This window comes from Phyllostomus discolor, chromosome 14 (genome assembly GCF_004126475.2).
Source record: "Phyllostomus discolor isolate MPI-MPIP mPhyDis1 chromosome 14, mPhyDis1.pri.v3, whole genome shotgun sequence".
NCBI classification, from domain to species: Eukaryota; Metazoa; Chordata; class Mammalia; order Chiroptera; family Phyllostomidae; genus Phyllostomus; species Phyllostomus discolor.
The window spans coordinates 36,661,289-36,688,769 of NC_040916.2; the positions used below are offsets into that span (position 1 = coordinate 36,661,289).

Sequence of the window (27,481 nt, forward strand, 5' to 3'; positions counted from 1 at the left end):
CAGATGGGCCCACCGCCCGTGGGTACGGCTGTCCCAAGCGATGCCCAGAGGCTGGGAGGAGTGACAAGGGGCAGGGCTGCCCCCGGACTTGACATTGTGAACTGATGAGGCGCCCGTTGTGTGCTTAGGCCTGTGGTGCCTGGGCAGGGGCCTTGCGACCCTGCAAACTCTTCTCCGTGACCGGCAAGCCTCTCGGAGCCTCCCTCTCCCCGTCCGCCGACATAAGGAATGTGCCTCCGCGGCGGAATCAGGTTCATCCGATCACCGGCTTAGCCCAGCGCGGATTGAGCGTCTACTACCACGTGTCCTGCTCCGCGGGCAGCGTGTGGGGGGAACTGCACTCAGATGCAGCCGCTGGGACAGGGCAACGTGCTCTGGGAAGAAACAGGAGGAAGCGGTACCGTTTAGTGTTTCTCCCAGCTGCTTCCCTGGCCTTGGCGAAGGGCGGGCTCATGGAGACAGCAGGGCGTGATGTGGCCGCTTCCGGGGCCTGAAGACCAGCGGGGATCTGGCCATCAAGGAAGGGACAGGCGCCTGGCCACCTCCCCGCTCCTGTCCTAAAACACTCAGTTTCCTTGACGGCAGGCCCCCTGAGGTTCCCTCCTGAGGCCCTCCAAGTCAATGCTCCCGAGTCTGTCCCCTTCCGTGCCCTCAGCCGTGTCTGGGGACCCTGCACATGCCCACCTGTCCGGCTGCCTGGCCTGCCCTCCCGGTTCTAGGTCCACACGTTCCTCCTCCGTGGACACCAGGCCTCCTCACCAGGCCTGCTGAGGTCGGAGGCCGGCACTGTGGTCCCCCTCCCCGCACTGTGGTCCCAAAGCCCCTGCCTTGTTATCCTGACTTGACCTTGATTCTGGTTTGCAGCCTCCCCTCACCCCTGGGAGGTGACGTTCCCACTCCTCACAGCTCAGTCTGGTTTTCCTTCTCACCCTGATCTGGGGTTGCAGGCTGGAGTGCCTCTCTGACCCAGCCCCCGGCCCCTGGCCCCCTCTAGTCATCACCCCCTGCACGTGAGCCCCCATGAAGCTGGACCCCAGCGTGGGACTCAGATGCCAAGTCTCTGCCTCACCCGTCCTTCCCCTTCCCCTCCGTGTGGGGCACATGTCGGCCTCCCCGGTTCACCGCCGTCGGCCTCTGACAGCTCCTGGGCATTGGCATCTCCCCCTCCCCCTCCCCACCCCTTCCCAGGGGGCAGCCAAGGGCCACGGCCCTGGGGGTGCGGGAATCGTGGGGTTGCTGTCTCTCCTAGATCCCGGTGACAGATTGACCACGCTCTGCCTCAGATGCCACTTCGGGAACAGGCTGAGTGCCCCTGGAAAATGGGGGATATTCCTGGACAGGGCTGGCTGCTGGCTCCTGTGAATCAGGCCCCGGGGTGGGGGGAGGGCAGTGAGGACAGGAGTGGGGTCCTTTGCATCAGGCCTCTTTCCAGACCCTAGAGTGGAACCTGAGACGTGTTTGTGCAGGTGGCCCACCTGTGTTAGCTTAAGGAGTCTTGTCGGGAAGGGCAGAGCGGGCCAGCGAGGCCTTTGAAGTCCCTGTGACGTGGAAGAGGGGACCTTATCAGAGTGGGCACTGCCTTAATGTGTTTGCAGAGCGGCCCGCAGTCAGGGGCTGTGGCTGCAGCAGCCCGGGCTTCCAGCCAGAGGGGGCCTGGCGCCCTCCATAAAGGCAGGGCCGTGGGCACCGGAGGCAGCAGCAGCGTCCTGCCCGCTGTCCAGGATGAGGAGCCTCGTGGTGCTACTGGCAGTCCTTGCTCTGTCCCAGGGCAGTGGGATCAGCAGGTGGGTGTCAGGCCCCAGAGGGGGGGACGGGCATCCACACTGGTGGGCCCCTCCCTGGCCCATCGGTCCCCCTGGGAACTCTTCGGAGGGGACACAGTGGACCCCCAGGGCATGTGCTCCCTGTCGGTCTTCCTGTTGCATCTTGGGAACTTGTCCTCTATGTCCACTTTAGGGTGGGGGGCGGGCAGCCCTGATGCTAAGGGCACAGCGTCTGAACTGGGCTGCCCGAGATTTGACCCCCGACTTTGCCGCAAACTTAACTCTGTGCCCAGGTTCCCTGTCTGTTGCCCAAGTGGGGGCGGGGGACTGTGGCGAGGGCCAGAGGAGTTGATATTTGCAAACGGCCTTGAACCCTGCCTGGCGCCGTGTGAGAGCTGCACGTGGGTTTCTGCTGCAGAACCACGTTCTCAGACGCAGCAGGTCCTCTGTGGGTCAAGCTCTCCTTCCGAAATAGTAACAGATCTTTACTGAGCCGCTTGCTACCAGGGCCAGACACTCCGAGGTCTTCCCTAGAGACTCTCACAAATCCTCACGGGTGGGGTGGATATTGTTATTTGCATTTTATCAGCGAAGAAACTGTTGTTCAGCGAGGGTCGCACGTCCACCATGTCCACATAATTAAGAAAGGTGGAGCCAGGACTGGGTCCCACGTGGACTTGAACTGTTGACATCACACCAGGTTCAAGGTCTCTTTGAGGGAGGCCCTCGGGGGTTGTGGGCTGGGCTGGGACAGCTCAGCAGAGGCACAGCTCCCACTGTGGGCGACCCTGAGCTGCTCAGGGACTGCAGCCCAGCACGCAGGCAGCTTGTGGCCGGGACGTGGGACAGAGGAGAGGGCAGCCGTGGGCCCGGGCCCAGGAGCCCTGCCTGGGCTCCTCCCGTTAGGGCGCATGCCCTCGTTGGTCCTGGAGACAGGGGCTGAGGCCCATCCCGAGAACCTGTTGCTTGTAAGTGGGGCCCCAGCGGAGGCCACACAGGAGGGCTGGGGGCGGGGGTCACCAGAGGAGGAGACGTCTCGATGCACACACAAGGCTGTGCCGGGTGGGGTCCCTTTGGGCTCACCCACTGAGAAAACCCACTTCTTTAGGGGTCTCAACATGGCTGCCCTTTATCATCCCCCCTGTAGTCCCCAGGCATCCTTCCATCGGCCCCACATGGGGGAGCGCATGACCCTCGGAGCTGGCTAGGACAGGGGGCCCGTCAACCTCCACTCCTTCAGCCTCCCGGAGAGGACGAGCCACATGGGTTAAGCCCCTGGGCTGGTCGACCGCAGGGTGGGGAGAGTGGCTGCAAAGGAAGGACTTAATCCGTTTTGTGGAGGATTGACCCGAAACTCCAAGGGCTTTGGGGGAGGGGGTGGGCAGCATCCAGTTGCCACAGACCAGCTTCTGTGGTTTTCCCTGTTAACCTGCCACCACCATCTGACACCTGAGCTCTGTTGGGAGCTCCCCGGGGACCAGACTCGGTGCTGGAGACTTCTGAAGGGTTTCCACCTGCCGAGGGCCCCTCAGAGAGCCGCGCAAAGGGCGGGAGTGTTGTCATAGCACTTGCTAGAGGACAATGCACCCTACTCACTATTGCGTCCGGCACATAGTAGGTGCACAGCAAGACTTTGGAGACTGAGTGATCATGTGCGTAGTGTCTTTTAAACCTCAGAGTTCCAAAACTCATTAGCTGGTTATAAAATGTATCCATTTTGTCTCTACCAGCATTAAAAAAAGAGAAAGAAATAGAAAATAGCTTGTGTTGCTTTTACTAAGGGTAGGCGTTGATTTGTGAGCGGAGGGAAAACATGTATTTTCTTCCTTTGGGTTGTGAGACGTCAGCGGGGGCGTGGATGACGGAGCCCCGAGGCTCCGGGCACTTCTCGGAGGCCGGGCAGCCCGGGGCGCTGGCCGCCCTGCCCACTGGCCCTCCCGTCTCCGCAGGATCCCTCTGTACAAAGGCAAGTCCATCCGGAAGGCCCTGAAGGAGCACGGGCTGCTGGATGACTTTCTGAGGACGCACCGCCATGCCATCCGCAGCAAGCACTCCAAGTCGGGGCGGGTGGCCAACGAGCCCCTGTTCAACTACCTGGATGTGAGTGGCTCCGCCGGCCTCCCGGTGACGGTGGTGACCCAGGGTGTGCTGGCCACCGAGCCCTGCCCGGGTCCCCACCTCTTTCCCTGTTTGGGGGAGTCACGCAGACCTGAGGGGTGTAGTGGCCGCACCCCTGCCTCTGGGTCAGCTTCGCAGCGCTGGGTGCTAGCCCTGCCGGTGGAGGGGTCTGAGCTCCGACCAGCTTCCCCGCAGACAGGGTCCCTCAGGTCTGCGGTCCGCTCCCAGGTCCAAGCTCACACCTGCCTCTCCCAGCCCCGGGAGCCTGTCTCCTTCTGGGCTCGGCAGGGTGGGGCAGCCGGTGGCCGGTCCACCGCTGCCCAGGATGCAGCAGGACGGCCCCGCGTGCCGGCTCCTTTCCGGAGCCCGGCTCGCTCTCACCTGTTGCTGGTGGCGGGAAACGGCCGGCTTCTTCCCTTCTGTGCTCCTTTCCCCGTCGGGGTCTCCCTGCCCCCCACCCCCCGCCTGGGCTCCAGTTCTGACTCACAGCGAGAAGGGACCGACCGCTGGGGGGACGTGGGGCCCGTACCTAGCTGGTGCCCACCCCTCTGTCCCTGCTCCTGGCAAGGTGGCCAGTGTCCCTACCAGGCAGACTTGAGGTTTGGTCTGATGTCTGCTGCAGTGTTGCCCGGCTCGCGGGAGGGTCAGGTCAGGCAGGGCCGGGGTGGGCGCTCAACGAGGGGGCTGCAGACCCCGCCCCAGTGAGCCTCTTCCCTCCCCCCGACCCCAACCTCCCGGGTCTCTGGGCAGAAAGCACGTGTAGCCTCCAAACCGGACGGGCTCCATGTGCAGCATGCGCCCTCGCCGACCTGCACACTGTGCCCCGGGCCCCTGACCCCCTGCCGTCTGTCTGTCCGCAGTGCCAGTACTTCGGGAAAATCCACATCGGGACCCCGCCCCAGGCCTTCACCGTGGTCTTCGACACCGGCTCCTCGGACCTCTGGGTGCCCTCCATCTACTGCAAGAGCGAAGCCTGCCGTGAGTGACCGGCCGGCCTCCCTGCCCGCCCCTGCACGCTCGGGCCTGGCAGTGGACAGGGTGGCTGGCAGGCCCCGAGAGGTCACGGGGGAGCTTGCTCTGACGGTCCCAGCCTCCCCGTGTGTCCCAGCTGCTTGCTCAACCCTCGCAAGTGGCCCCAGACAGGGAGGTGCGCAGGCCTCAGCCCTGACGTGCTGCATGGCAGCTGGGAGGGAGGGGGGCGTGGTTTCAGTTTTGTCCCCGTCGGGAGCCAAGACGAGCTGCTCACTCTCCCGGGTCCTCAGTTTTCCTTCTGTGAAATGGGGCTGCAACACGCCAGGGGGTGCCGGGCGAATGCAGTGAGAAGGCCCCTCATGACTGAGAAGAAATAGATGTTATCACTTCTTCCCCGACAATCCGGGAGCCCCGTGCTCTCTTCGGCCCCGTGTACCAGATGAGGAAACCAAGTGCAGGGGAAAAGAGGGGCTGGCCTGGGATTACGGAGCTGGCGAAAGTCAAGTGCCCCGGGAAACCACGGGGAGGGCTGTTTTTCTTCCTTAGTTTGTCTCGGAAGCTGCACAGGTGGCTCCTGGGGTCAGAGAGGTGGGTGGGACAGCAGAGACTAATTTTCTTTATGAAACTCTCGCTGCGGGCCCCAGGGCGGGCGGGTGGGCGGCTGGCTTTCGGGGGAGAGAGTGATGGGCGTTCAGCCCGTCCTCTGGCGAGGCCTGGGGAGGCCCACTCGCCCCGGTCTGTGCTCCAGAGAGCCACCACCGCTTCGACCCGTCCAAGTCGTCCACCTTCCGGGACCTGGGCGAGCCCCTGAGCATCCAGTACGGCACGGGCAGCATGGAGGGCGTCCTGGGCTCCGACACCGTCACTGTGAGTGAGGCCCGGGCCGGCCAGCGCGCGCCTCTCCCTTCCCCCCACCCGCTTGCCTCCCCTGACCCCCGGCTCTGGCGGGCGGGCTGCCTGCCCCTTGGGCCAGTGCTGGGGGGCCCTGTGCATCCTGTCGCTCCCCGCCATGGCCCAGTGGTGGGTAAGAATTCTGAGAAGGGCTTCGGCTGCCTTCACGTGCCCATCGTGGGCAGCGGGTGGGACGGGGAGCCTCGGGTGCAGCCAGCCCCGCGCACGGGGCTCCGTGGATGTGAGGGCGACTTGGGGCACCCGAGGAAGAGAAGGAAGATCAGTGGGGGGGGAGTTAAGGGGCCAGAGGAGGGAGCAGAGGTATAAGGAGCAGGACCAGAGCACAGGAGGGGACTCCAGGACGAAGGCTCCACCCTGAGTGCCACCTGGAGCCTTGGGGAGGGGCGTAGCAAGCAGTGACAGGGCCTGACATCCGTGTTCAAAGATCACTCGGGCTGCCCGTGTGCAGGGTGGAGCCACTGAGGTGGCTCAGAGGAGGCTGGGGACGTGCCCCCCGTCCAAAGCAGTGGGCAGCCCAGCAGGCCACTTCGGGGCCAGCGCTTCCTCAGCAGAGTGTCCATAAGTGCTGGACGACTGGACACTTGGCGAGTGCTGGGCCAGTGTTCTGTCGGGAGGCGGGTGCGGGCGCCACCACTCCACGAAACACGCGGAGAGTGAGGCCAGGAGAGGTGTGGTCCCAGGTCACACGGTGCCTGAGGTCTTTTACACGCTAAGGACACACATCCGGCTCTTTCAGATGCAACATGCGTGTTTGTGCTTCCCGTCCACTTGCATCTGTTCCCCGGGAGCCGATGCCGGGAGGCCTGCAGGCCGGCACAGGGTCTTGCGGCCTCCCAGAGCCCCTCTGCCCAGCGGAGGGCAGGCTGGCTAGCAGGGGGTGGCCTGGGCCCTGCTGCGTCGGGTCCAGGGCCCCCCCTGGTGGACGTCTCCACCTCCCCCGCAGGTCTCCGGCATCGTGGACCCTCAGCAGACCGTGGGGCTGAGCACCCAGGAGCCCGGGAGCGTCTTTACCTACTCCCAGTTCGACGGCATCCTGGGCCTGGCCTACCCCTCGCTGGCCTCCCAGTACTCAGTGCCCGTGTTCGACAACATGATGGACAAGCACCTGGTGGCCCAAGACCTGTTCTCCGTGTACATGAGCAGGTAGGGGCTGCGCCCCGCGGGGCCTGTGGGCCGGGGACCATGCCCACCCCCTGGGGACGCCGCAGCTCCAGGGTGGACCCCGGCCTCCGGGCTCATTCGACCTTGTGTCCAGAGGTCCCCAACGTGGCCACTGATGGAGCGAGAGTCCCCTGGGCTGAAATTTGACTTTTATTTCTGGCATTAAAAACAAGTCCCCAAACAAGCCATCTCTGCACAGGGGATTTTGCACTTTTTCCCCAAAGTGGCAGGCCTCTGTCATCACCTGTCGATGTCACCGAGAGTCACAGACTTCGCAGAGCCGGCTCCACAGGAGCCTACCTTCTCCTTTCACAATTTGGGAAACTGAGGCCGGGAGGAGCAATCACCCTGGGAACTGGTGGCCGAGGCGTGCCTGCCGCCCAGGGGTCCTGCTTCCAGCTAAGCGGCCCCTACCTTCCCGCCTGCCCCTGGGACGGTGCCGCTGGGCTGGACAGAGGGGCGGGGGCAGGGCCGGGAGAAGGCTGATGTCAGGGGAGCCCCGGCCAGGGGTAGACGGGTTCATTCATTCACTCACTCGCTTGTTCACGCCACAGATGTCTGTGGGTCCTTCCTGTGGGCAGGGGGACTTTTTAGCCGGGGACCCAGGCAACACACAGTGACACACACGGTCTGAGGACAAGTGTGGAGAGGACCGCGGGGACGTCTCCCTGTACTGCAGGCGGAACCGTAGCGGGGAAGCCTGGTCTCACCGAGGGTGGGTGTGGAGGGGCCGGGGAGCTTCACCGAGGCCTGAGTGGGAGCCGTCCACATGAGACAGGGACAGCGCGTCTTAGGCGAGGGGACAGCGTGCGCTGGGGCCCAGAGCGGGGACAGGGCTGGGTGAGGTCTAAGAATGGGGGGACGGCAGAGTGGGAAGCAGGTGACGCCAGTGTGCCACGTCTCCCGGCTGTGACCCAGAGCCTCAGAAGGGACAGAGGGGCTTCGGCTGAGGGGGCAGGTTTCATCCAAAGTGTGTGGGACTTTGCTGACGACCCTCTCTCCTGATCGCAGCAACAGCCTTGGGGGAGGAGGCCTTGGGTGACGGGGTGGGGACGCAGGGTGACAGCCAGGAACAACCGAGGGTGCTCTGAGCGGAGTCTGGTGGCCCCGTGGCCCATGGGGCTTCGTGGCTCCTGACACCCCCTCACTCAGCCTCGGCCCGGGGGCCGCTGAGCTCGGGCAAGTCGCTGTAGCCAGGGCCCGAGGGCCACAGCACACCTGTCCTTGTTGCAGGAACGGCCAGGGGAGCATGCTGACGCTGGGGGCCATCGACCCGTCCTACTACACGGGCTCCCTGCACTGGGTGCCCATCACGGTGCAGGAGTACTGGCAGTTCACTGTGGACAGGTGGGTGTGCGGCAGCTGGGGGCCCCTGGTGGGGGGACAGGAGGCCTGGTGTGGGCAGCTCAGAAGCGTGTCCCATCGGAGTCCGAAGCGGATGGGCCCCCCCCCCCCGGGCCTGCGGCCTGGGACGGCCACCCCCTGGGACCAGCCGCGCTGATCCAGCACTCTCTGCCTGCGGGGCGTCAGCTGAGTGACAACGTGACTGTCTCGTCCGGTCCTCGCTGAAGCCCAGGGAGGCTGCGTCCTCATTTTCTAGTTTTCTAACGTGGAGTTTGAGCCTCGCAACCACCCTTAAGGAGGTCGAGGGACTGGCCGTTAACGTGCCCATTCTGTGGATGAGAAGCCCGAGAGAGGGAGGTCAGGGAAGTCGCCTGAGATGTGCGGAGGGTGGGGGTGAGGGAGAACTCGGCCCTTCAGGCCGCGAGCGAGGTGCCCGTTTCACCCCCAGTGCAGTGCCTTTGCTGTCTTACTGCGGTCCTCGCCCCACCGAAGGTGGGCGGTCTCGGTTCAGCCCCTGGGTCCGGTTCCAGGCCCTTCCTCTGAGCTCAGGAGGTTGCGGGGCCTCCAGGAAGGGGCCCGAAGGACCAGGTCCGGGGTGTTGGCTGGCCTCCCTGCTGAGGGTCCTGGCAGGAGAGGCCAGAGGGGACCCAGAAAGGCAGGACCCGAGGGGACATGCGGCGGGGCCATCCTGTCTGCCTTCTGCAGTGTCACTGTCGATGGCGTGGTGGTGGCGTGTGACGGCGGCTGCCAGGCCATCCTGGACACGGGCACCTCCATGCTGGTCGGGCCCAGCAGCGACATCCTCAACATCCAGAAGGCCATCGGAGCCACCGAGAACCAGTTCGGCATGGTGAGGCCGGGCTCTCACACCCTCCCAGACCGCCCCCCCCCCCCCCCCGGGAGGGGACCCACGGGAGGGAGCCCCAGGTGTCAGGATGTCTCCGGGCCTTGCTCCCAGGGCCCAGGCAGCTGCCGGAGCCTGACCTCCAGTCCCCCGAGCCTGAGGCCGGCCCCTGGGTGGGCTGGCAGCTGGTCCCCCTCAGCGTGACTCTGGGGACCATGACTTGGGACCAAACCCCAACCTGAGGGTCCTCTGAGAAGGCAGGCCTCTCCCCGCTGTGTGGCCTCCAGCGCAGAGGATGGGTGGCCCGGAACCTTCTCTGCGGCTCCCTGGCACGCCCATCCCCCTCTGCAGAGGGCCTCCCTCTGGCCTTTTAAACAATAGCCTTCAATGGGTTAGTAGAGTCTAGCTGACATACAGTGTTAGTTCCAGGTGTGTAGCACGGTGATTCGACATTTCTGTATCTTACCCAGTGATCACCCCTAAGTCTAGTGCCCATCTGTCACCGTACAGAGTTTCGGTGATATTAGTAACAATCTGGCACTAACTATGACTGTTAATAGTGATATTGTAATAATAACACAGACTGTTTGCTCTAAGCTGGGCACAGCACCCCGTGACTTAGTTTACAGCTGGGAGTTTGCACCTCCCCAGCCCCTTCACCGTTTCCACCGCCCCCGCCCCCGCCCTGGCAGCCGCCTGTTTTCCTCTGCGTCTGTGAGTCCGTTTTGTTGGTTGGTTTGTTAGTTTGACATCAACTGCGGGAGCCTGAGCAGCATGCCTACGGTGGTCTTCGAGATCAACGGCAGAAAGTACCCACTGCCGCCCTCCGCCTACACCAGCCAGGTATGAGTCTCAGCAGAGGGAGCCCCAGGCTCGCCTCCACCTGCCCCCGCCGTGCGCCCCGCCCCCCGCCGGCCCGGAAGGTCAGCGCGGTTGGTGATTAGGGGCAGGGCCTCGATGGAGCTGGAGCGTGCACTTGGTCTTCTGAGGGGGCCCCGTGGTCCTTGGGCCTCCCTTGCGGCTGCTGCAGCCCCGCCCCGGGAGAAATGGGGCAGATGGGAAGGACCGAGTCCCGGGGCTTGAGGGAGGGGGCGGGGCAGGGCCATAGCCGGCCCCGCCCCCTCCGCCCTGGGAACCTCAGCTCACAGCTCCAGTTTCTAAGCCCAGGGGCCTAGAGCTCCGCTGGCATTTTCTCACAGAGCCCGGGTTTTGTGGGGGCCCAGCTCTCACCCCCACTGACCTGCCTTGACCTCATGCTAAGCACCCCAAACTGGCCAGGCCCCCGGCCCCCAACCTGTCCCGGCAGGTCTCCATGGCAGCAGGGGCCGAGAGTGGAAAGCCGGGGTGCGGGCAAGAACGAATGAGGAGGAGTGGGGTGAGGGAATCCCACCAGCGGACTCTGGACTCCCTCACCGAGTTTTTGGAGGGGCAGCGTCTTCACCTGCTGAGGGAGAGGAGTCGGGCACTTGTTCGCCTGCCCTGGAGGGTGGTTTCGAGGATGAGAGGGCGGAATGGATGAGAGAGCGCTGGGGTGGGGGGGGGGGGTGGGGGGGGCAGGGGCAGGCAGCCTGTAGGCACCGTGCTGCAGGGCTGGCGCCGGCCTCAGCGCGCCCCCTGCCTCTGCAGGACGAGGGCGTCTGCTCCAGCGGCTTCGAGGGCGACGACAGCTCCGAGCAGTGGATCCTGGGGGACGTCTTCATCCGCGAGTACTACAGCGTCTTCGACAGGGCCAACAACCGCGTGGGGCTGGCCAAGGCCGTCTGATGGCACCCTGGCTGGGACCCTCGTTGCCCCGACACACGCGTGCGCCCACGCCTGCATGCCTGCACACGCGTGTAACACACACAGATCAATTCTCAATAAACACCATGTCTCTGCAGAGCCTGGCTTTCCTTGGGGCTGAAGCCCCGCCTTGTTGTGGGGCGTCTGGTGGAGCTGGGGCCCCATGGGTGGGGGCATGTGGGGGCCGCCGTGGATGGGTGAGACTTTCACCAGGGGACTGGCCGTTTCAGGCTCAGGTTGGGGAAGGTCTCTCCTTCCCATTCCCCTCCGCGAGATCTTTCTGGGGAAAGGGCTGGGCCGGGAGCGAGGGCTTGGGACTTGGGGCCCGAGAGAGGAAGACTCCGGTCTGTGAAGAGAAGGCCTTGATGCCTTGGGGAGAAGAAGGTAGGGGAAGTGGGCCGAGGGCATCCGGGAAGGTCTGTGGGTCCTGAGGTCGCCATGACCTTGGAGAAGAGCCACAGACCGCAGGTCCACCCTCGGTTCCAGAGGCTCCAGAGCTGACCCACCAGTGACCGAGAGTGTGTCCTTTGTGCCAGGGGCCAGGCGAGTCTTTTCCCTCACAGGGGACGGTGCAGTCTCTCAGGCTACTGTCCCCACTGTGCCCCTGCCCACAGGGGCCCTGCGGCAGCCTGAAGCTGCAGGTTTGCCCGGCGCTTCACAAAGGAGACTGGGCTGCGTGTGTGTGTGTGTGTGTGTGTGTGTGAGTGTGTGTGTGTGTGTCCCAGCAGCAGCTGTGGGGGGGAGGATGGGGTCCTGGTGACAGGCCCCTCCGGGGGCCTCTGTGGGGTCCCTGTCAGCCATGGCCAAGGACAGACAAGAGGAGGGGCCGGGGCAGCGGTGCTATCCGAGGTGCCATCCGAGGTGCCAGTGCCGGCCACAGGCTCGGGGCCTCGGGCAGGAAGGACGGGGCTGGGCTGGGGGAGGAGGGGCTCAGGCTGCGGTCTCAGGTGAGCCGAGGGGCCCGGGGCGGCTTCGGGCTGAGGGCACAGGGCAAGGTCAAGGTCGCAGGCCTCCCAGGACGGCGTACAGGGTGGGGAGGCAGGCAGGGGCCCGGGAGGAAGCCCTGGCCCCCAGGGATGAGGACAAGGGCTCCAAGCCTCCCTTTCCTTATCTGAGACCAGAGCCGTGTGCCTGCCAACAACGAGACAGAACTGGGCCACTTTCATTATTTTTAGGCTTCTTGTAGATTTAAAAAAAAAAGTGCCGAACAGGCTCACAGGAATCGTGTTCTATTTCAATGATTTATGCTTAACAAATCGTATTTTAAACATCTGAGCCTCGGCTGGAGGTAAAAAGCCTAACCATGATGACTTTCATAAACCAGGAGCTTGGGCCAGGTGGCCCTGCATTACACCTTGGCCCCCCGCCCACCTGGCCCTGGTGGCCGCCCCTGTCCCGAGAGGGCAGTGACCACACGGTTCGGCAGCTCCCTCCCGTGGCTCATGGGATGCTGGCAGCCCCACTCTCTGCTCCTGGGGCTTCCCTGGCTGCTGAGAAAGCTCTGCCTGGAATGTTCTCCACACCCTGACCCCTTTGACCTTTAACTGTCCTTGAAGCCTCCCCTCAGCGCAGACCTCTTCAGGATGCAGCTGACCAGGCCGGGGCCCTCCTTGTGCTCAGTGTCCTAACCCTTGTGTCCTTGTCTGTCCCCCTCCCGGACACTGTGCGTCTCTCATCTGGTGCCCTGGGTGCCTGGCTCACGGAAGAGCCCAACTCAGGTGTGGTAGGACGAACAGATGACCGGACGAATGAATGAATGATTCACTCAGGGGGTCCCTGACAGCCACGCTGCTTGCCACAGTCTCCTCTTCCCTCTTAGGTCTCTATAACCTGGCCCCCCATCCCTGAGCCCGGAACACTCCCGTCCTGGGACGCGTCCCTGGGGAATGGAGCAGTGCTCTTTGGGAGGGCACGGAAGGGGAGAGGGGGTGGCTGAGCTGTCCCCAGGGTTTCTGGGTTCTGCCGAGGGGCCCACACTTGGCTCTGCCCCCGGCACAGCTGTCTGCAGGGTCTGCGGGGTCTGTGGGAGGGTGAGGGAGTACTGGGAGGTACGGTCAGCATGTCTGCTGTCTGCTCATGGAGAGGGGCAGCTTGCAGGCCCGTGGGGCGCGGGGAGGGCCCTGCAGGGCTGGGCCGACTCACGGCCCGGTTTCCTCCAGCGCAGGGAGAGGGCAGCCTAGGATCCCCGTGGCCATTCCCTTCCTCCCCAGCCCCCGTGTGCCTGCTGCTGCGTGGCTGCTGTCACGGCCACACCCAGCACCCTGCAGGGCCCGCCTAGGGCCCGTCCTTCACCCGTCTCACTCTCTGCAGCCTGAGACCAGCTCCGCATCCTCCAGGAGCAGCTCTGCGTTCTCTGAGGTGAGACCCCCATTCAACCTGGCTCCCACCTTCCCACTTCCTAACTCCTCAGCATGGGTCCCACCCCAGTGCCTGTGCCCTGAACCTCAGGACCCAGGGGAGCTCCTGGCGCCTGAGGAGGCCAAGCACAGGCTTGGGGGGAGCTGTGCCTCGATGGGAGCCTGCAAGTCTCTGCCTGAGCGGCATGAATCAGGAGAAAATCCGTTCACAAAGACACCCAGAGACACATATAACACACAAACACACACGTGCACACATACAGAAACACACCGACACACAGACACACATACATGGATGCATGCGCGTGCGCACACACACACACACACACACACACACAGGCAGGCAGGCAGACACAGCGGCCCACCAGCGCCTGCCCGGCCCCTGCAGAGGTGCGGGTGGGCGGAGTCCTGGGTCTGGAGCCCCCGCCCTCCTCCCCCCCTCAACCGCATCACTCATTCTTCCTGCCAGTTCCTCTCGTGCTTGTGGGTGAGAGGAAGCTTTTGGCCAGAGAGCAGCTTGGAAAGGAAGTCTTTGAAATGGAAATGTTATGACACAATGATGGATTGTTTTCCGCGCTGCGCAGTTTGTTTCTTGCTCGCAGCGTCGGGAGAAAGGAGCCGAGGCAGGTTGCCCGAGTCAGGGAGCCCTGCACAGCAGAGATTGCGCAGGCGCGGGCAGTGGGAGCCCGGGGCGAGGGCGAGCCGCGGGCAGGCGGAGGGACGCGCCTGGCTGCTGCCCAGTGGCTCTGCTCCTGCCCGGGGCCCCGAATAGCAGGGGGTGCAGCAGCCCCCAGCTGAGGGAAATTTGGTCCGGCCTGCCACGGCCACACCTGCAGGGCTGGCCCCAGAACCGTGGCACCTGCTGTTCCCTTTGCCTGCTGCCCCTCTCCACCGCCCCTGACCTGTCCCTGCTCTTCAACACCGGCTCTGAGGTCACCTCCCCTGAGCGGACCCCTGCCGCACGCGACACCCAATTGCCCCAGACGCTTTGAACTGCAGAATTGCTGGATGGCTCCTGGACACTGGGTTTACCGGGACTAGTCAGAACGGTCACCGGCCTTATTTATTAAGAAGCGAGTCCCGAGCGCCTGCTGTGTGGGGCGCTGTTCTGTGCAGCGCCTATCAGAGAGCGCCACGGGGGGAACCGCAGCCTCGCGGAGTGCCGCGGAGGACGCGGGAGGTACTCCGTGTGTGACAGGTCGCCTGGTTTTAAGCATCGTGGGAAGAGGCAGAGGGGGTCGGGGATGACCGGGAGCACTGAGGTGGGGGGGGCTCCAGGGGAAGGGGAATCTGAGCAGAGACACGAGAGGCTGAGGCCTGGGGATGGGAGGGAGAGAGGGGAGTCACAGGTGCAGTGTGGTGTGTGAAGGTTGATCCCCGCTTCATAAACGGAAGCTACCGGTAGACAAAGGGGGTACATTATCCTTTGTCTACGCCTCTTATCGTTCTAAGGAGACGACCCCGTTGCCGAGGGCAGGAGCCACATAAAAACCGTTGTGTATCCTTCATAGCACTTAGTGGGTATCCATTGCTCAGCAGGCGTGCTTGAATGCGAGGGCTGCCGGGACTCAGGGCTTGTCCTGGAGCGCCCTCTGGTGGTCAGATCTCAAACGCCCACTTTGTACGCCCTGTTTTACACCCTGCCTGGTCCTCCTCCCCTCCCCACCCGGGTTCCCAGGGTGGTGGCCAACTGAAGAGAATTCGCTGAGTGACTACTATGCTCGAGGCACAGGGCCAGCCTGGGGCAGGAGGCATAGACCCAGAAGGCGTGGCCCCCGCCTGAAACCCACACTCAGTGGACGTCTCGCTGGTTAGCCTTTCCTTTCTCAGTCGTTGTTTTCTGGTGTCCTCCCTCTCGGATGGTTCTGCATCATCCACGATACCAGGTTTAAACTAGAGCTGGACAGCAAGCGTGGCTTGTTGTAAGTGCCCGAGGGGCTTAGGGGCAGCTTTACCCTCCAGTCGGTGGCATAGCCCTGCACCCCCCGGAGTCACAGCCCCAGGGAGCTCGGAGAGCAGCCAGAAGCTGTGCATCAGAAACTCCCTGCAGTGTTGGGGCGGAGGCTGGGTGAGGTGCAAACCAAGGCCGTCTCCCCGGTCTGGCTGGTGGGATTGTGTCTCCTTTGCAGTCACTGCTCATGGCCCAGCCCCCTCCTCTGAGCAGGCGGCCTTGGTTTCCTCAGCACAGACGCTGAGGCTCTGCCTGTGGATGCTGAGCCCCTCCCACCTTCTGCCCTTGCTCTCTCTGCTCTGGCCCCAGCCACGAAACCTGAGAGTCTCTTTCTTTCCCAGGGCTCCACCGAGCACCGAGAATAACTGCCCTAGGAGCTTTATTTTTAGGGCTTGTGCGAGGAAACAAGGAGCCTCTGGAAACAGGCCCCTTGTGTGTCAAGAGGTGCCATGGGCAGGGAGCAGCCGCACATCCTGCAGACTGAACTGTGGTCTGGGAAGTCCTGCAAGCTCAGCCACACACCTTAGCTGTCCCTGTGTCTGACCCCCGGGGGACATTTCTCCTCGAGAGAGAGTCACTCATAAGCAACGAAGGAGACTGGGGGCAGACTAGGGGTCCAGATGCCCGGGCATAGGTCCCTGGGACTCCCTGAGTCACTCTGTGGCCAGCCTCTTGGCCTCTGCTTCTGAGACGGCGAGGCAGGTAGCCCCAAGCGGAAGGGGTGCTTGGGCCCGAGCCCCAGTACCTGGCCTGCGGCCTTGGTGGGTTCGCATCACATGCCAAGAGTAGAGGCACTCCAAGTTGTTTCCTGAGTGCAGGGAGTCCCAGGCCAGTTAGGGGGAGAGTGGACTGGGTCTGGGGACTTCAGAAATCGGCGTCCTGGGCCTGAGAGTCAGACACACGACCTGACTGGCAGGTTGGTGCTGAAGGGGCCGTGCCGATATTCTCGTTACTTGGTGGCTCTGGACTTGGCCTGGATTCCAAGGATTTATTTAGGCCCAAGTAGGGAGGAAGGGCTTCCTCCTGCCCGGGGGCTACTCCCCGGCAAGGGTCCCTGGGCACCTGCGTGACCCTCTCTCCTCTGACCGCCCTGACTTCCATATCTTCCTCCTCGCCTCCAGTGGCGCGCTAGTCAGTTCGGGCAGCCACAAGAAAGTGCCGCCTACTGGGTGGTATAAACAACATGCATTTATGGGTCACAGCTCTGGAGGCTGGAAGTCCAAGATCAAGGTGTCGGCAGGGCTGATTTCTCCCGAGGCCTCTCTCCCTGGCTTGCAGGCAGCGGCCTCTCCTCCCTGCCCGAAAGTCCCTGGAGTCTCTTCCACTTATGGGACTAGGGCCCTGCCTTTACAGTTAATCTCAGTTGCCTTTTTAAAGATCCTGGCTCCAAATCCAGCCACATCAGGGCTTAGGGCCAAACTGGGACCTAGCTTAATGACAGCACCGGCTGTCCCAGCGACGGGATCTTAAACCAATCAGTCAGGAACCGCCTGCCCGAGGCCCCTGCCGTCCTCTGGAGGACGGGGACTTCGCAACGGCCCGCCGGCTTCCCGCCCCCGTAACTTCCTTGTTCCCGCTCCCGTCTGCCCGCAAAAGTCTTTCATTTCGTGCTGCTCCTTGCAGCTCCTTTCTGTTTGCTGGATTGAAAGCTGCCCGATTTAAATAAACTTTTGCTCAAATGAACTCTTTAAAAATTTTTGAAAATATGCCTCAGTTTATGTTCGTAACAGTTTGCAGCCCCCCACGTCTCGGGCCCCGGAGCTGAGGACTCTGGGCCACTTCCGGGGACGACTTCTTTCCTTGATGAAATAAAGGCTGACCCTCTGGGCTGGATGTGGTTCGGGGGCTGTCTCTGCAGGGGCTGGACCTCGCAGGTAAGTCACCTCCTGTCCGGGGGACTCTGGGAAAGCCCCGCCTTCCCCGCGTGGTCCTGGGAAGAGTGCTGGTCCTCTGACGCTCCGGCTGGAGTGTGGGCGCAGGACCCCAGTCCGGGCTCTGGTGACGCAAAGGGGAGTGAACGAGAGCGACATGCACCTGACCAGATGGTCAGGTTTGGGAGCCGTGGCATTGACCCACTCCGTCTACCGGCTGAGTCTTATTTATTTATCTGTGTTTAGAGAGTGGGGCAGGGAGGGAGGGAGAGAGGGAGAGAAACAATCCATCGGCTCCCTCTCATGTGTGCCCCGTCTGAGGACTGAACCCGAAACACAGGCACAGGCCCTGACCGGAAATCGAACCAGCAACGCTTTGCTTTGCAGGATGGCGTCCAGCCCACTGAGCCACACCGGGCAGTGCTCCCAGATGATTCTTCACAGCAGATTCCAGCCGCACGAGAGTTCTGCTGCTGCTACAGCAAATGGTCACAGACTCAGGTCTGGAAATGACCCAGATGTACTGTCTCAGCAGGGCTGCCTTCCTTCGGGGGCTCGTGGGGACCATCCCCTCATTGTCCCTCCTTGTTACAGGCTGCCCGCGTCCTCTGCCTGGTGGCCTCTGCACTGCGACTTCTGCTTCTGTTGGCACATGGCCCCACCCTGAGCCCCTGCCTCCCTCTTATTAGGACCCTGTGATCATAATGGGCTCACCCTCGTGTCCAGGAGTAACCTGCCACCTCCATATCCTTAACCTAGTCACACCTGCAAGGTCCCTGTTGCCAGGTTAACATAGTTAAAGGTTTCGGGGAGCAGGCTGTGGACATCTCTGAGGGGCCGTTTTTCTGCCTCCCATAACGTCTTACTGCCTCCCGCCCTGACACTCAAATCCAGACAGTTCCCCCCGAGAGGTCTGGATGCAAGACCCGGAGGTTCTCTCGGAGGCAGGGCTCCCCTCCACCTGCCCCAGGCCCTCCTCTCTGATGGCTGGCGCCAAGAACCCACTTCCTGTAGAGCGCGCCACGTCTTCTTCCTCTCGGGCTGACCTCTCCCTATGGCTGCTGCGGGACAGAGCTTCCTTCTCAGAATGCCAGCCGGCGTCTGCAACGTCGGTGCCCCTCCCTCCAGACCACGGCAGGGAGGTCTTGAAAAAGCTCAGAGGGCCGAGGCCTGAAGCTAAGACATCATAGCCAGACACTGGTGCCTGCAGATCCCAGGCCCTGCCCACCCAGACTGCTGCCTTCTTTACTGCGAGCTCTCTCCACAAAGGGAAGGGGCTATTCGGCTTGTAGATGTGTACGGTGGGTAGAGGGCCTCCTGTGGGGGAACAGAGAGAAGGAGCCACCTTCAAAACCTGAAGCTGCCGAAGCCTGGGGTCCCTCTAAAGTCCCGGTTAGGACTTAAGGTGACTGGGGCTCTGGCTGACATCACCGGGGACTCTGAGCCAGGGGGCCCGGCTGCACCGCCTGGACTCCTGACCCACGGAAACTGTGGGATAATAAATGCAGGTTGTCTCAAGCTGCTAAATCTTGGGGTGATTTGTTATGCGGCGATAGCTAGCTCATGCACACTGCCAAGTATCATTCAACACCAGAGAATCACGGTGTCATCACTCTTTAATTCGGTCAGTCCAGCTGAACACGGACTACATGTGCCAGGCATGTAGTACTGGGGTCCTAAGGCTGCAGTGATTGGCCGGGCCAGACTCCACCCCCTAGGAGCTCCGGGTGGAGGGACAGGGAGACACAGCACTGGAGAGGCGAGGGCAGAGCAAGCTTCACAGGAGAGGGGGCATTTGGAGTGGCTTGAGAGGTGGGTGGAATCTGAAAGGCAGGAGCCCCCCTCGGCTCAGCCATCCAGGCCCTCCTGAGACAGAGCTGTGAGCAGAGGCGGCTCAGGGCAGACCCGCGGCCCGGCCTCCGGGCTTACGTCCTGATTCACCTGCCTGCTGGCTGTGGCACCTCGGGCAAGTGTCAGCCGGCTCTGTGCCTCCGCTGCCTCATCCGCGAGACAGGGCTCAGAGAGGTTAGCTCTGTGCCCGGCGTGCGGTAGGTGGGAGTTACTGTTTTTCCAAGGGACATACTCTAATCTTTGTGCCATCTCTAGTGCTCTCCCTTATTCTTTTTAAATAAAGTTTATTTATTGATTTTTTTTTTTTGAGAGAAGAGGAAGGGAGACAGAGGGAGAAAGGGAGAGAAATAATGATTTGTCGTTCCACTTACTCCTGCATTCCTTGGTTGCCTCTCGCCTGTGCCCTGACCAGGGATCAAACCCGCAACCTTAGCGTACCAGGGCGATGCTCTAACCAGCTGAGCCACCTGGCTGGGGCTCTCGCTCACTCTTTTCCTTCTTTTATTTGTTGAGCATCTGCCACGCACCAGACGCTGGGCACAGCTGTGGCCTTTGAAGGATTTTTCACCTGCAAGCAGGTTCTCATCCTCCTCTATCTCCATCCTATTTTGTATCCACGTTTTTACCTTTTGCCAAGGAATTTCATATATTTTCTTATTTAATTCCCACCATCACCCAGGCAGCCCAGCATTATCATTTGTTCGATTTATTTTTTTCTGTTCTGTTTGCGAGTATTGTTGCCGTTAACAAGGAACAACAGGGTGGCAGTGGGAAGGAGGACCTCAGCCTTGGGCCTGCTGGCTCCGGAGAGACAGAAGATCCACCCAGAATTCCTGACGAGGTTCTCCGTCACCCTCTCTGTGTGCATCTGACAGACGACACCTCAGTGGCAGCGAAGCAGCATTCATTATCTGGTGACATTTCACAGGTGACTTCCTGCCTCTGCCTCCCCCGAGAGGCAGTGACAAACGTTTGTCTGATCTTCCTGTTGCCCCCCTCCTGGTCCCGGCCACCCCCTCCCACCCCCTTCCCCCCCTGCCCCTTTTCATCCCTGCGTTTGAGGTGGCTGCGCTCCTGCCTCCAGGATCTGCCACCAGGTGACACAGTGGCCTCAGGGGAGACCAGGGCAGCTTCCTTCCTCACTTCAAAAGGTCTTCCCTGCGTGGGGTGGATGCATTTTATTTCCTAGGAGGCTGGACAGCTGCCAGGAGGGACAGGGACACCTTGGGAACCCCCTTCCCTGCCATCCCCAGGATCTCATAAGGAGGGGAGAAGGGGGTGAAGGGAGGGGCCTTGTCACTGGTGTGAAGGTGGCCTGAGCAGGACTTCCCAGGAGCAGGCTTCGGCTGAGGGGGTCAGGCTGGGTCAGCGCGTGGGGTTTGGCAGAGTCTGAGCTGCCCTGGGAGGCGGGACTTCCCAGGACACCTGTGGAGAAGCGCGGCCTTTTGAAGGCTCAGGCGTTCCCCTGGACAGCTTGCAAAGGGGGCTGACATCAGATCTTGCAGCAAACAGGAGTCTGGGTGGGCAGGTGGGGAGGGGGCCCCCAGAGCCAGTTGCCCTGGGTTGCTGGGGAAGAAAGAGCTGGCTCAGTGCTGGCGTGCAGGGGACAGCACCCCCTGGTGGCAGAGATAACTCCTGCAGCCTCACACCCTGGCACCCTCCTCCAGACCCCACCTGCTTCCTTGGCACCATGCAGAGTGGCCCTGCGGTTGCAGGACTGCGTCCTGCAGGCTGTGTGTGGGGCTGGGCGTGTTTCTGGGCTGTGTGTCGTGGGCTGTGGTTTGGGCCCCGTGGAGTGGAGCCGTGCAGTCATCCGGGGCCATTGTCACCTGTGAGGTATGGTCAGATGTTGAGTATGGGGCCCAAGGAAGGCAGGGCCTCCATACTTGAGGGCGTGAGTGGGGAAGGACCAAGTGCAGACATCCTTCCCCACCTTTGGGGATCCCCAACGCCATTCCCTCCTCCTGGGAGCTGGGGGGCTGAGCGGGGCCCTCTCCCAACAGGGCAGTTCCTCAGGGGGCTTGCCATAGCCACCCTCCTTGGGGGGGGGCCTGGCTTCCAGGCACACGTCTTAGCACCCCACAGGTCAATTCCCGATGAGTCAGAGGGAGCCGAACCCCAGGGCAGGGGCCTTGACCATTTTCCTGGGGCGGACCTCCAGGGCCCCGATGTGGACGCTTCTTCCTCCTCTTCACAGGAAGCCCTGCACCTGGGGGCACCTGTCTGTGTGTAAATCCAGGAAGATACACCAGGTGAAGGGCACCCAGAAACACTTCTGCTCAAGGAAGGGACCGAGGGGTCGGGGCCAGGCAGATACGGTCTCCCCAGGCTCCGCGCAGATGGGGGGACCCCCGGGGAAGGGAGCTCCTGCCAGAGTGTGCTGCCTGAATCCCCTGAAGGACAGAGCCCTCAGCCCCTCCCCCACTCCCCAGTCCATCACACCCACTGGTGGAGAGAGCACTAGACCGGTAGGTGGGAGATTAGGGTCTCAGCATTGACTGTGTCACTGTTTCTGGTGACCTTCGGGAAGTGGCTGTCCCCTCGACTGTTCATCTGCATAAGAATTATTGTTACAGAACTGACCGGGGTGGGGGAATGATACACTATTACCGAATGGACTCACCCTTGTGCTCCGGGGGTCCCCCCCCCCCCCCACCACCGTACTAGGTTCTTGCTCACCGCCAGGGAAAGACGTCTCTCAATGCCAGAGACTGGTGAAAAGGAAAAGGGAGTATTTACTTATTTAAAGTTATACAGACTTAGAGTAACGACTTAATGTCTTCATTAAAAATACTGAAGTCCTTTAGAATACCCACAAACACGCAGTCCTTCCTTCTCCCCTCTGCCCAGTCCGGGGTGCGGTATCTCAGGAAGAGACGTGGAAGTCCGTGGTTCAGGCAGCCCCTCGGTTCCGGCACCATCCGCTGTGTCGCCACCACGATCCAGTTAATCCAAAACCACGAGGCACCTTCTCATGGCCCACCAGCAAGAATCCTTTCACCCCTTTTCTCCCAGGCAAAGTCTCTCCTGCCTCCTAAGCCACGTGGCAAAAAGGAGGCACCCTAACGCTGCACGGTCCCAACTTTCGCCAAAGCCATATAGTCCCAAAAAGCCCCGCGTGGCTGCCCCGCCTGGGTTTAAATCCCAGCGCCAATCTTCCTCAGCTGCATCATTTCTGATTCCTCCCATAATTGGCCACAGCTGTCAGCACTCCTGCATTTTTTTCCAGCTTTTCTGGGCTGCCATAGTAAGTCTGGGCAGGTGTGGCCCCATGGTGTGGAGCCAATCATCTCCAAGCTCTGACGCAGGCTCTGTAACCAGGGGGAGTCACCCCCCAGTTACATCATGTGTTGAAGTCACTTCCATCCCCCTGGCTCAGAGCATGGCCACAGCTGTTTAATGTATCTATGAAACCAGTTGAAGGTTATAGATACATTAAACCACTGTTCTAGAGGTTATCTGCAAAACCGTTGCTATGCAAAACTGTTCTCATTGGCCCTGCTGCATGAGTCCCATCCCCCAGCTCAGACTTGTGGGGGTGAGGACATCCTATATAAATATATTTTCCTAATATTTCCCGGACACCCTGAGTTCTGGACCCCATAACAAATCCCCATTCCGGGGACCTCTCTTGGCTGCACCCTGTTACATTATGAGAATAATAATAAAATCTGTTCTACTGGTTATTTTTTTCTAATCCTCACCTGAGGACGTGCTTATTGTTTTAAGAGAGAGGGGGTGGGAAGGACATGTTTATTAAAACAGCTTGCAGGGAGGGAGAGTGAGAGGGACAGAAACATCAATTTGTTGCATTTTGCACATGCCCTGACAGGGGACTGAACCCCAAACCCTCACCAGGAATCGAACCTGCCACCTTTAGGTTTACGGGACGATGCTTCAGCCAACTGAGTTACACCGACCAGGGTGTTCTACCACTTATTTTTCAGTACAGTGGGATAATGTGAGGGAAAGCGCTTCAGAAAATGCGCACAATGCCACGCACAGGTGGGGTACTGTTGTTAAACCACCCCGAGTTCTCACTCACGGCTCGTGGCAATCCCCGGCCTCTCAATGTGCTTCCTCCAAGGAAGAGCAAAGCCAGAGCCTCCTCATCTTCCTTGTGAAATGGAACCGCCTGGGATCTGGTTAAAATGCAGATTCGGAGTCAGGGGGTCTGGGTGGGGCCTGGGTTCCGCCTCTCCTGGCCCACCCAGGTGACGCTGGTACTGCTGGGCTCGGAACCGCAGGCGAGCAGCAAGGACCAAAGTGCCCACCTCCCCCGAGAGGAGAAGGAACTCTCCCTGCGGGGGGCTGACTTAGCAAACGCAGCAGAAGAACACGTCTATTAAAACGGCTTGCAGTCACCGACGGCCTGCTGGGCACAAGCCGTGCATGTTGGTCTTTGGGAAAACAGGGAGCAAGAGGCAGGGGGAGGGAGAGAGACACAGAGACAGAGAGACGCAGAGACGCAGAGACGCGGGGGCCAGGAAGCGTGGGACAGTCACTCCCCAGACTTCTCCGCAGAGCAGCCGCCGTTGGTCTTGCTGAGGGAGCCGGTGCTGCCCATCCTGGAATCCTCACTGTGGAGGATTTTGTTGATCTGCTTCGGGATGCTCTGCCTCTCCTCATTTTCCGTCTCCCGGTGGTAGAAGTAGTTGAAGTTGGAGACGATGACGGGCACAGGGAGGGAGATGGTCAGGACGCCGGCGATGGCACACAGGATGCCCACGATCTTGCCCCCCGCGGTGGTGGGGCACATGTCGCCGTAGCCCACGGTCGTCATGGTGACCACCGCCCACCAGAAGCCGTCGGGGATGCTGGAGAAGTGGGACTCCGGCTCGTCCACCTCGGCGAAGTAGACGGCGCTGGAGAAGAGGATGACCCCGATGAAGAGGAAGAAGATGAGCAGCCCCAGCTCCTGCATGGAGGCCTTCAGCGTCTGCCCCAGGATCTGCAGCCCCTTGGAGTGGCGGGACAGCTTGAAGATGCGGAAGACCCGCACCAGCCGGATGACCCGCAGGATGGCCAGGGACGTGTTCTGCTGGGCGGTGGGTTCCGTCTCCTGCACCAGCTCCGTGATGACGGTGGCGAAGTAGGGGATGACGGAGATGATGTCGATGAGGTTCATGATGTTCTTGAAGAAGCCCGTCTTGCTGGGGCACACCACGAACCGCAGCACCAGCTCGAAGGTGAACCAGAAGATGCACACGGACTCCACCATGAAGAAGGGGTCGGTGAACAGGGAGTGGGAGAGGGCGGTCCTGTTGGTGTGGAGGCTGGGCTCCCTCGCCGCCGCCTTCAGCTCCCGGTCCTCTCGGAACTCGGGCAGCGTCTCCAGGCAGAAGATGGTGATGGAGATGATGACCACCAGCACGGAGACCGTGGCCACGCCGCGGGCCGCGCTGGAGCTCTCCGGGTACTCGAAGAGCAGCCAGAACTGCCGGTGGAAGTCGTTGGCGGGCAGCGGTATCTCGGGGTCTTTGATGAAGCCCTCGTCGTTCCGGAACTCGTCCATGGCCTCGCTGCCCAGCTCGTAGAAGGTGATCTCATCTGCGAAGACGTCGATGGGGACGTTGGCCGGGCGCCGGATTTTCCCGCCCGACTGGTAATAGTAGAGGATCCCGTCAAAGCTGGGCCTGTTCCTGTCAAAGAAATACTCGTTTCTCATGGAGTCGAAGAACTGCATCCTTTTCTCCCGGTCCCCCAGCAGGGTCTCCGGGAACTGACTGAGGGTCCGGAGCTGGGTCTCGAACCTCAGCCCAGCGATGTTGATGATCACCCTCTGGTTCCCTTCGTTCATGGCTGCCGGCTCGGGCTCCGGGGGGTCGGGCAAGTCGCCGGGGAGCTTGCAGAAGGCCGTCTCGTGGCCGCTGCTGTCGCTGACGAGGACCCTCCAGCTGGAGAAGGGGCTGCTCCCAGGCCGGCCTTTCGGGCCGGTGGGGCTGAAGGCTGTGGCGTAGCCTGGCTGTTCCTGGATTTCGTCCGCGTTGTCGAAATCCACCAGAGCGACCTCCATTTCCTTCCAGCCGCACGCATCCATCCTAGGGGACTCAGGGCCGCGGCATGAGGACGCTCCGTCTTCCCGGCCTGCTGCGAGCTGCGGAGGGGAAGAAGCTCGTCATATCGGAGCTGGGACCGGGACGGCTGGCCCTGGGTCATTGAGATAATAAGGCACGTCCTTGGATGAAGGAGTGATTTGTGTTCAGCTGGGGAAGGAACCTCTTGGTGGTTTGGGCAACACGCTGCCCTTGGGATTGGTTTTCACCCCGAGTCTGCACATATGAGCAAGTGGAAGGGACTGTGCAGAAAGAGCCTGGGGAGCGAGAACTTCCGCCAGCCGAGGGGGGCGGGGTCCCTGTACATCATCACAGCACACACAGGCCATAAAGAAAGAGGGAGCTGACATTTCTTTTATGTAAAGATTAAATTAAAATTATTTGGAAGCCAATGTCTCCTAATAATGAGACTTTTTTTTTTTTTTTGCCTACGTCCAGTATGTGTATGGGAAATGATCTGGGTTTTAAAAAACCATCTTAGGCAGGTGGGAAGTAAGTGACTGAGTGTGTGTGTCGGGGGTGGGGGTTGGTTAAGGAGAGCATGCCCATCGGGCTGGGACTCCCATGAACGGACCAGGGTCCTTCCCTCAGGCCTGCTCACGCTTGGTTTCAGCCTCAGTGCCCTGAAGGCCGGCTGGCGGGGCTGGGGGTCCCGGCCCGGGGAGCAGTTTCCCTGACAGATGACGAGGACAGCCTGTAGTCTTTCCAAAGTGAGCCCACACTCCCACTCGCCTATCTCAGCGCTACGTGACAACAAGCCACTAATCAACAACAATCGTGTGAGCCACGATTAGCGTTGGCTCCTACCGGCTGCCTTCCTGGCCCCTGGGTGGAGCTGGGTGCTCTGCGTGGGTGGGTGCTCCAGGGAAGGTGGATCTGGGGGGCTGGGGTCTTTTGGGGGCCCCCTCCCATCGTGCTGAGCAGGGTCCTGGAACGTGCTCTGCCCGAGAGTGTGGGGTCCTTCGTGGCTCCCCCTGAGCCCTGCACCTTCTCCTCGGCCTGTTTGCGACCTGTGGCTCTGTGGTGCAACAGGTACTTCCTGCAGGCAGGGTCTCGGGGGGTTCCGTCCTGTGCCTCTCCCAGGGCAGACGTCCCTCAGCCGTCTGTGCAAGGGCCAGGCTGTCCGACTGGCCTCTCCAGGTCACAGAGCTACAGGGAGCATCAGTGTCCCCAGCCCCCCTCCCCCGGCCTTTCCCACCACTGGCCTCTGGTTGCTTAGCAACCTCAGCCCCAGGTGACAGGGGAGCTGTCTCGGAGTCCGAGAGTGGATGGAAGAAGTCACCACGCAAAGAGAACGGAGTGCACTGCACACGGCCCGGAGGGCCCCAGGGACGGGACCGCACAGCTGTGCAGAGGGAGGGCTCAGATGTCACAGGGCGGGCGGCCGGGGGGAGGCGGTGTGGGTGAGGGGCCAGGAGGTGGGCCTGGCGCAGGGTGGCTTCCCACTGCCTGCTGCTGAGTGACGGAGGGGACCGTGGAGGGAGGAGTGGCTGGAAGGCCGATCTCGGGCTGGCCTAGGGCTGGACAGGAGAGGCCTGTCCAGGTGACCCAGGCCAGGTGGCCCTCCTGGGACCCGCCTGCTGTGGTGAAGCTGCCTCTTCCGGGCGTCCCGGGCCCTACACTCAGGCAGGCCACTCACTCCCTGCAGGGTCTGAGCGTAGCTGGGGCCCATCATCCCCACGGAACAAACCAGGAGGCCGAGGTCTAGCACGGTGTGTGACTGCCCACAGGTCCTTCCGCCGCTCGGTGACGCCGTCGTGACTCGAACCCAAGTTTCTAGTTCCAAAGCCAACCTTCTTCCCGGTCAGTCCCACCGCAGCGGACCTGCCGCCGCGTGTGGTCCATTCCCATTCAGCCCGGGACAGTACCCGGGACACGCACGCACAGGGACATGGACACACACAGATATGTGACACACACAGACACGCCACCAAGATGGCGGCGCATGCCCACTCATGCACATAGTCACAGACACACACCTGCTGCATGTAAAATCACCAGGACTCCCAATTGCGTGCACAGACATGTGCTCGTGTGCAAATATGCAGACACCTGTGGGCTCCGTGCACACACCTGCAGCCCCGACCCCATCCTGGTCACAGGTGTCTATCCAGGTGGCCCGACCCTCCCCCGCCTAGTCTGTCTGCCTCTTGGAACAGGAGGAGGCTCTGTCGCTCGGAGCAAGTGGGAGGAGGCAGGGAGGGCTGTGGCTCTCCTCCTTGTCGGAGTGGTGGGGTGGGCACAGCGGGGGCTGTCTCTCTCTCTCTCTCTCTCTCTCTCCTTGTGAGGACAGCTCAAGGGCAGAGCCGTCGTCCCGTAGAGATGGAATGACAAGAGCTCCTTTGTGTCAAACCTGAGCAGGAGCAGCAGACGCTGGAAGGGAGGGTCACAGGATTGTTGGCTCCGGGGGGAGCAGCGGGGCTCACAGTCCAGCTGCTCTTCCGCATGGAGGCCGGAGCAGCCCCCCCTGACCCTGCGGAGGCACCTTCTGCTCTGGGA

The 27,481-nt window shown here is 61.7% G+C and overlaps 2 protein-coding genes across 2 annotated transcripts; one reads left to right on the plus strand and one right to left on the minus strand.

Annotated features, from left to right (window-relative positions):
* The first annotated feature begins 1,634 nt into the window (after positions 1-1,634).
* On the plus strand, positions 1,635-10,993 carry LOC114489204 (chymosin-like). Its single transcript, XM_028503213.2, has 9 exons — positions 1,635-1,784; positions 3,713-3,863; positions 4,742-4,859; positions 5,602-5,720; positions 6,709-6,908; positions 8,160-8,273; positions 8,976-9,120; positions 9,859-9,957; positions 10,741-10,993. Exons 1-9 carry the CDS (start codon positions 1,723-1,725, stop codon positions 10,876-10,878), a joined length of 1,146 nt encoding a protein of 381 aa, XP_028359014.1. The 5' UTR covers positions 1,635-1,722; the 3' UTR covers positions 10,879-10,993.
* Positions 10,994-23,427: 12,434 nt separating this feature from the next.
* Positions 23,428-24,966, minus strand: KCNA10 (potassium voltage-gated channel subfamily A member 10). The gene has a single exon (XM_028503081.1). It carries the CDS (start codon positions 24,964-24,966, stop codon positions 23,428-23,430), a length of 1,539 nt encoding a protein of 512 aa, XP_028358882.1.
* Positions 24,967-27,481: the final 2,515 nt, after the last annotated feature.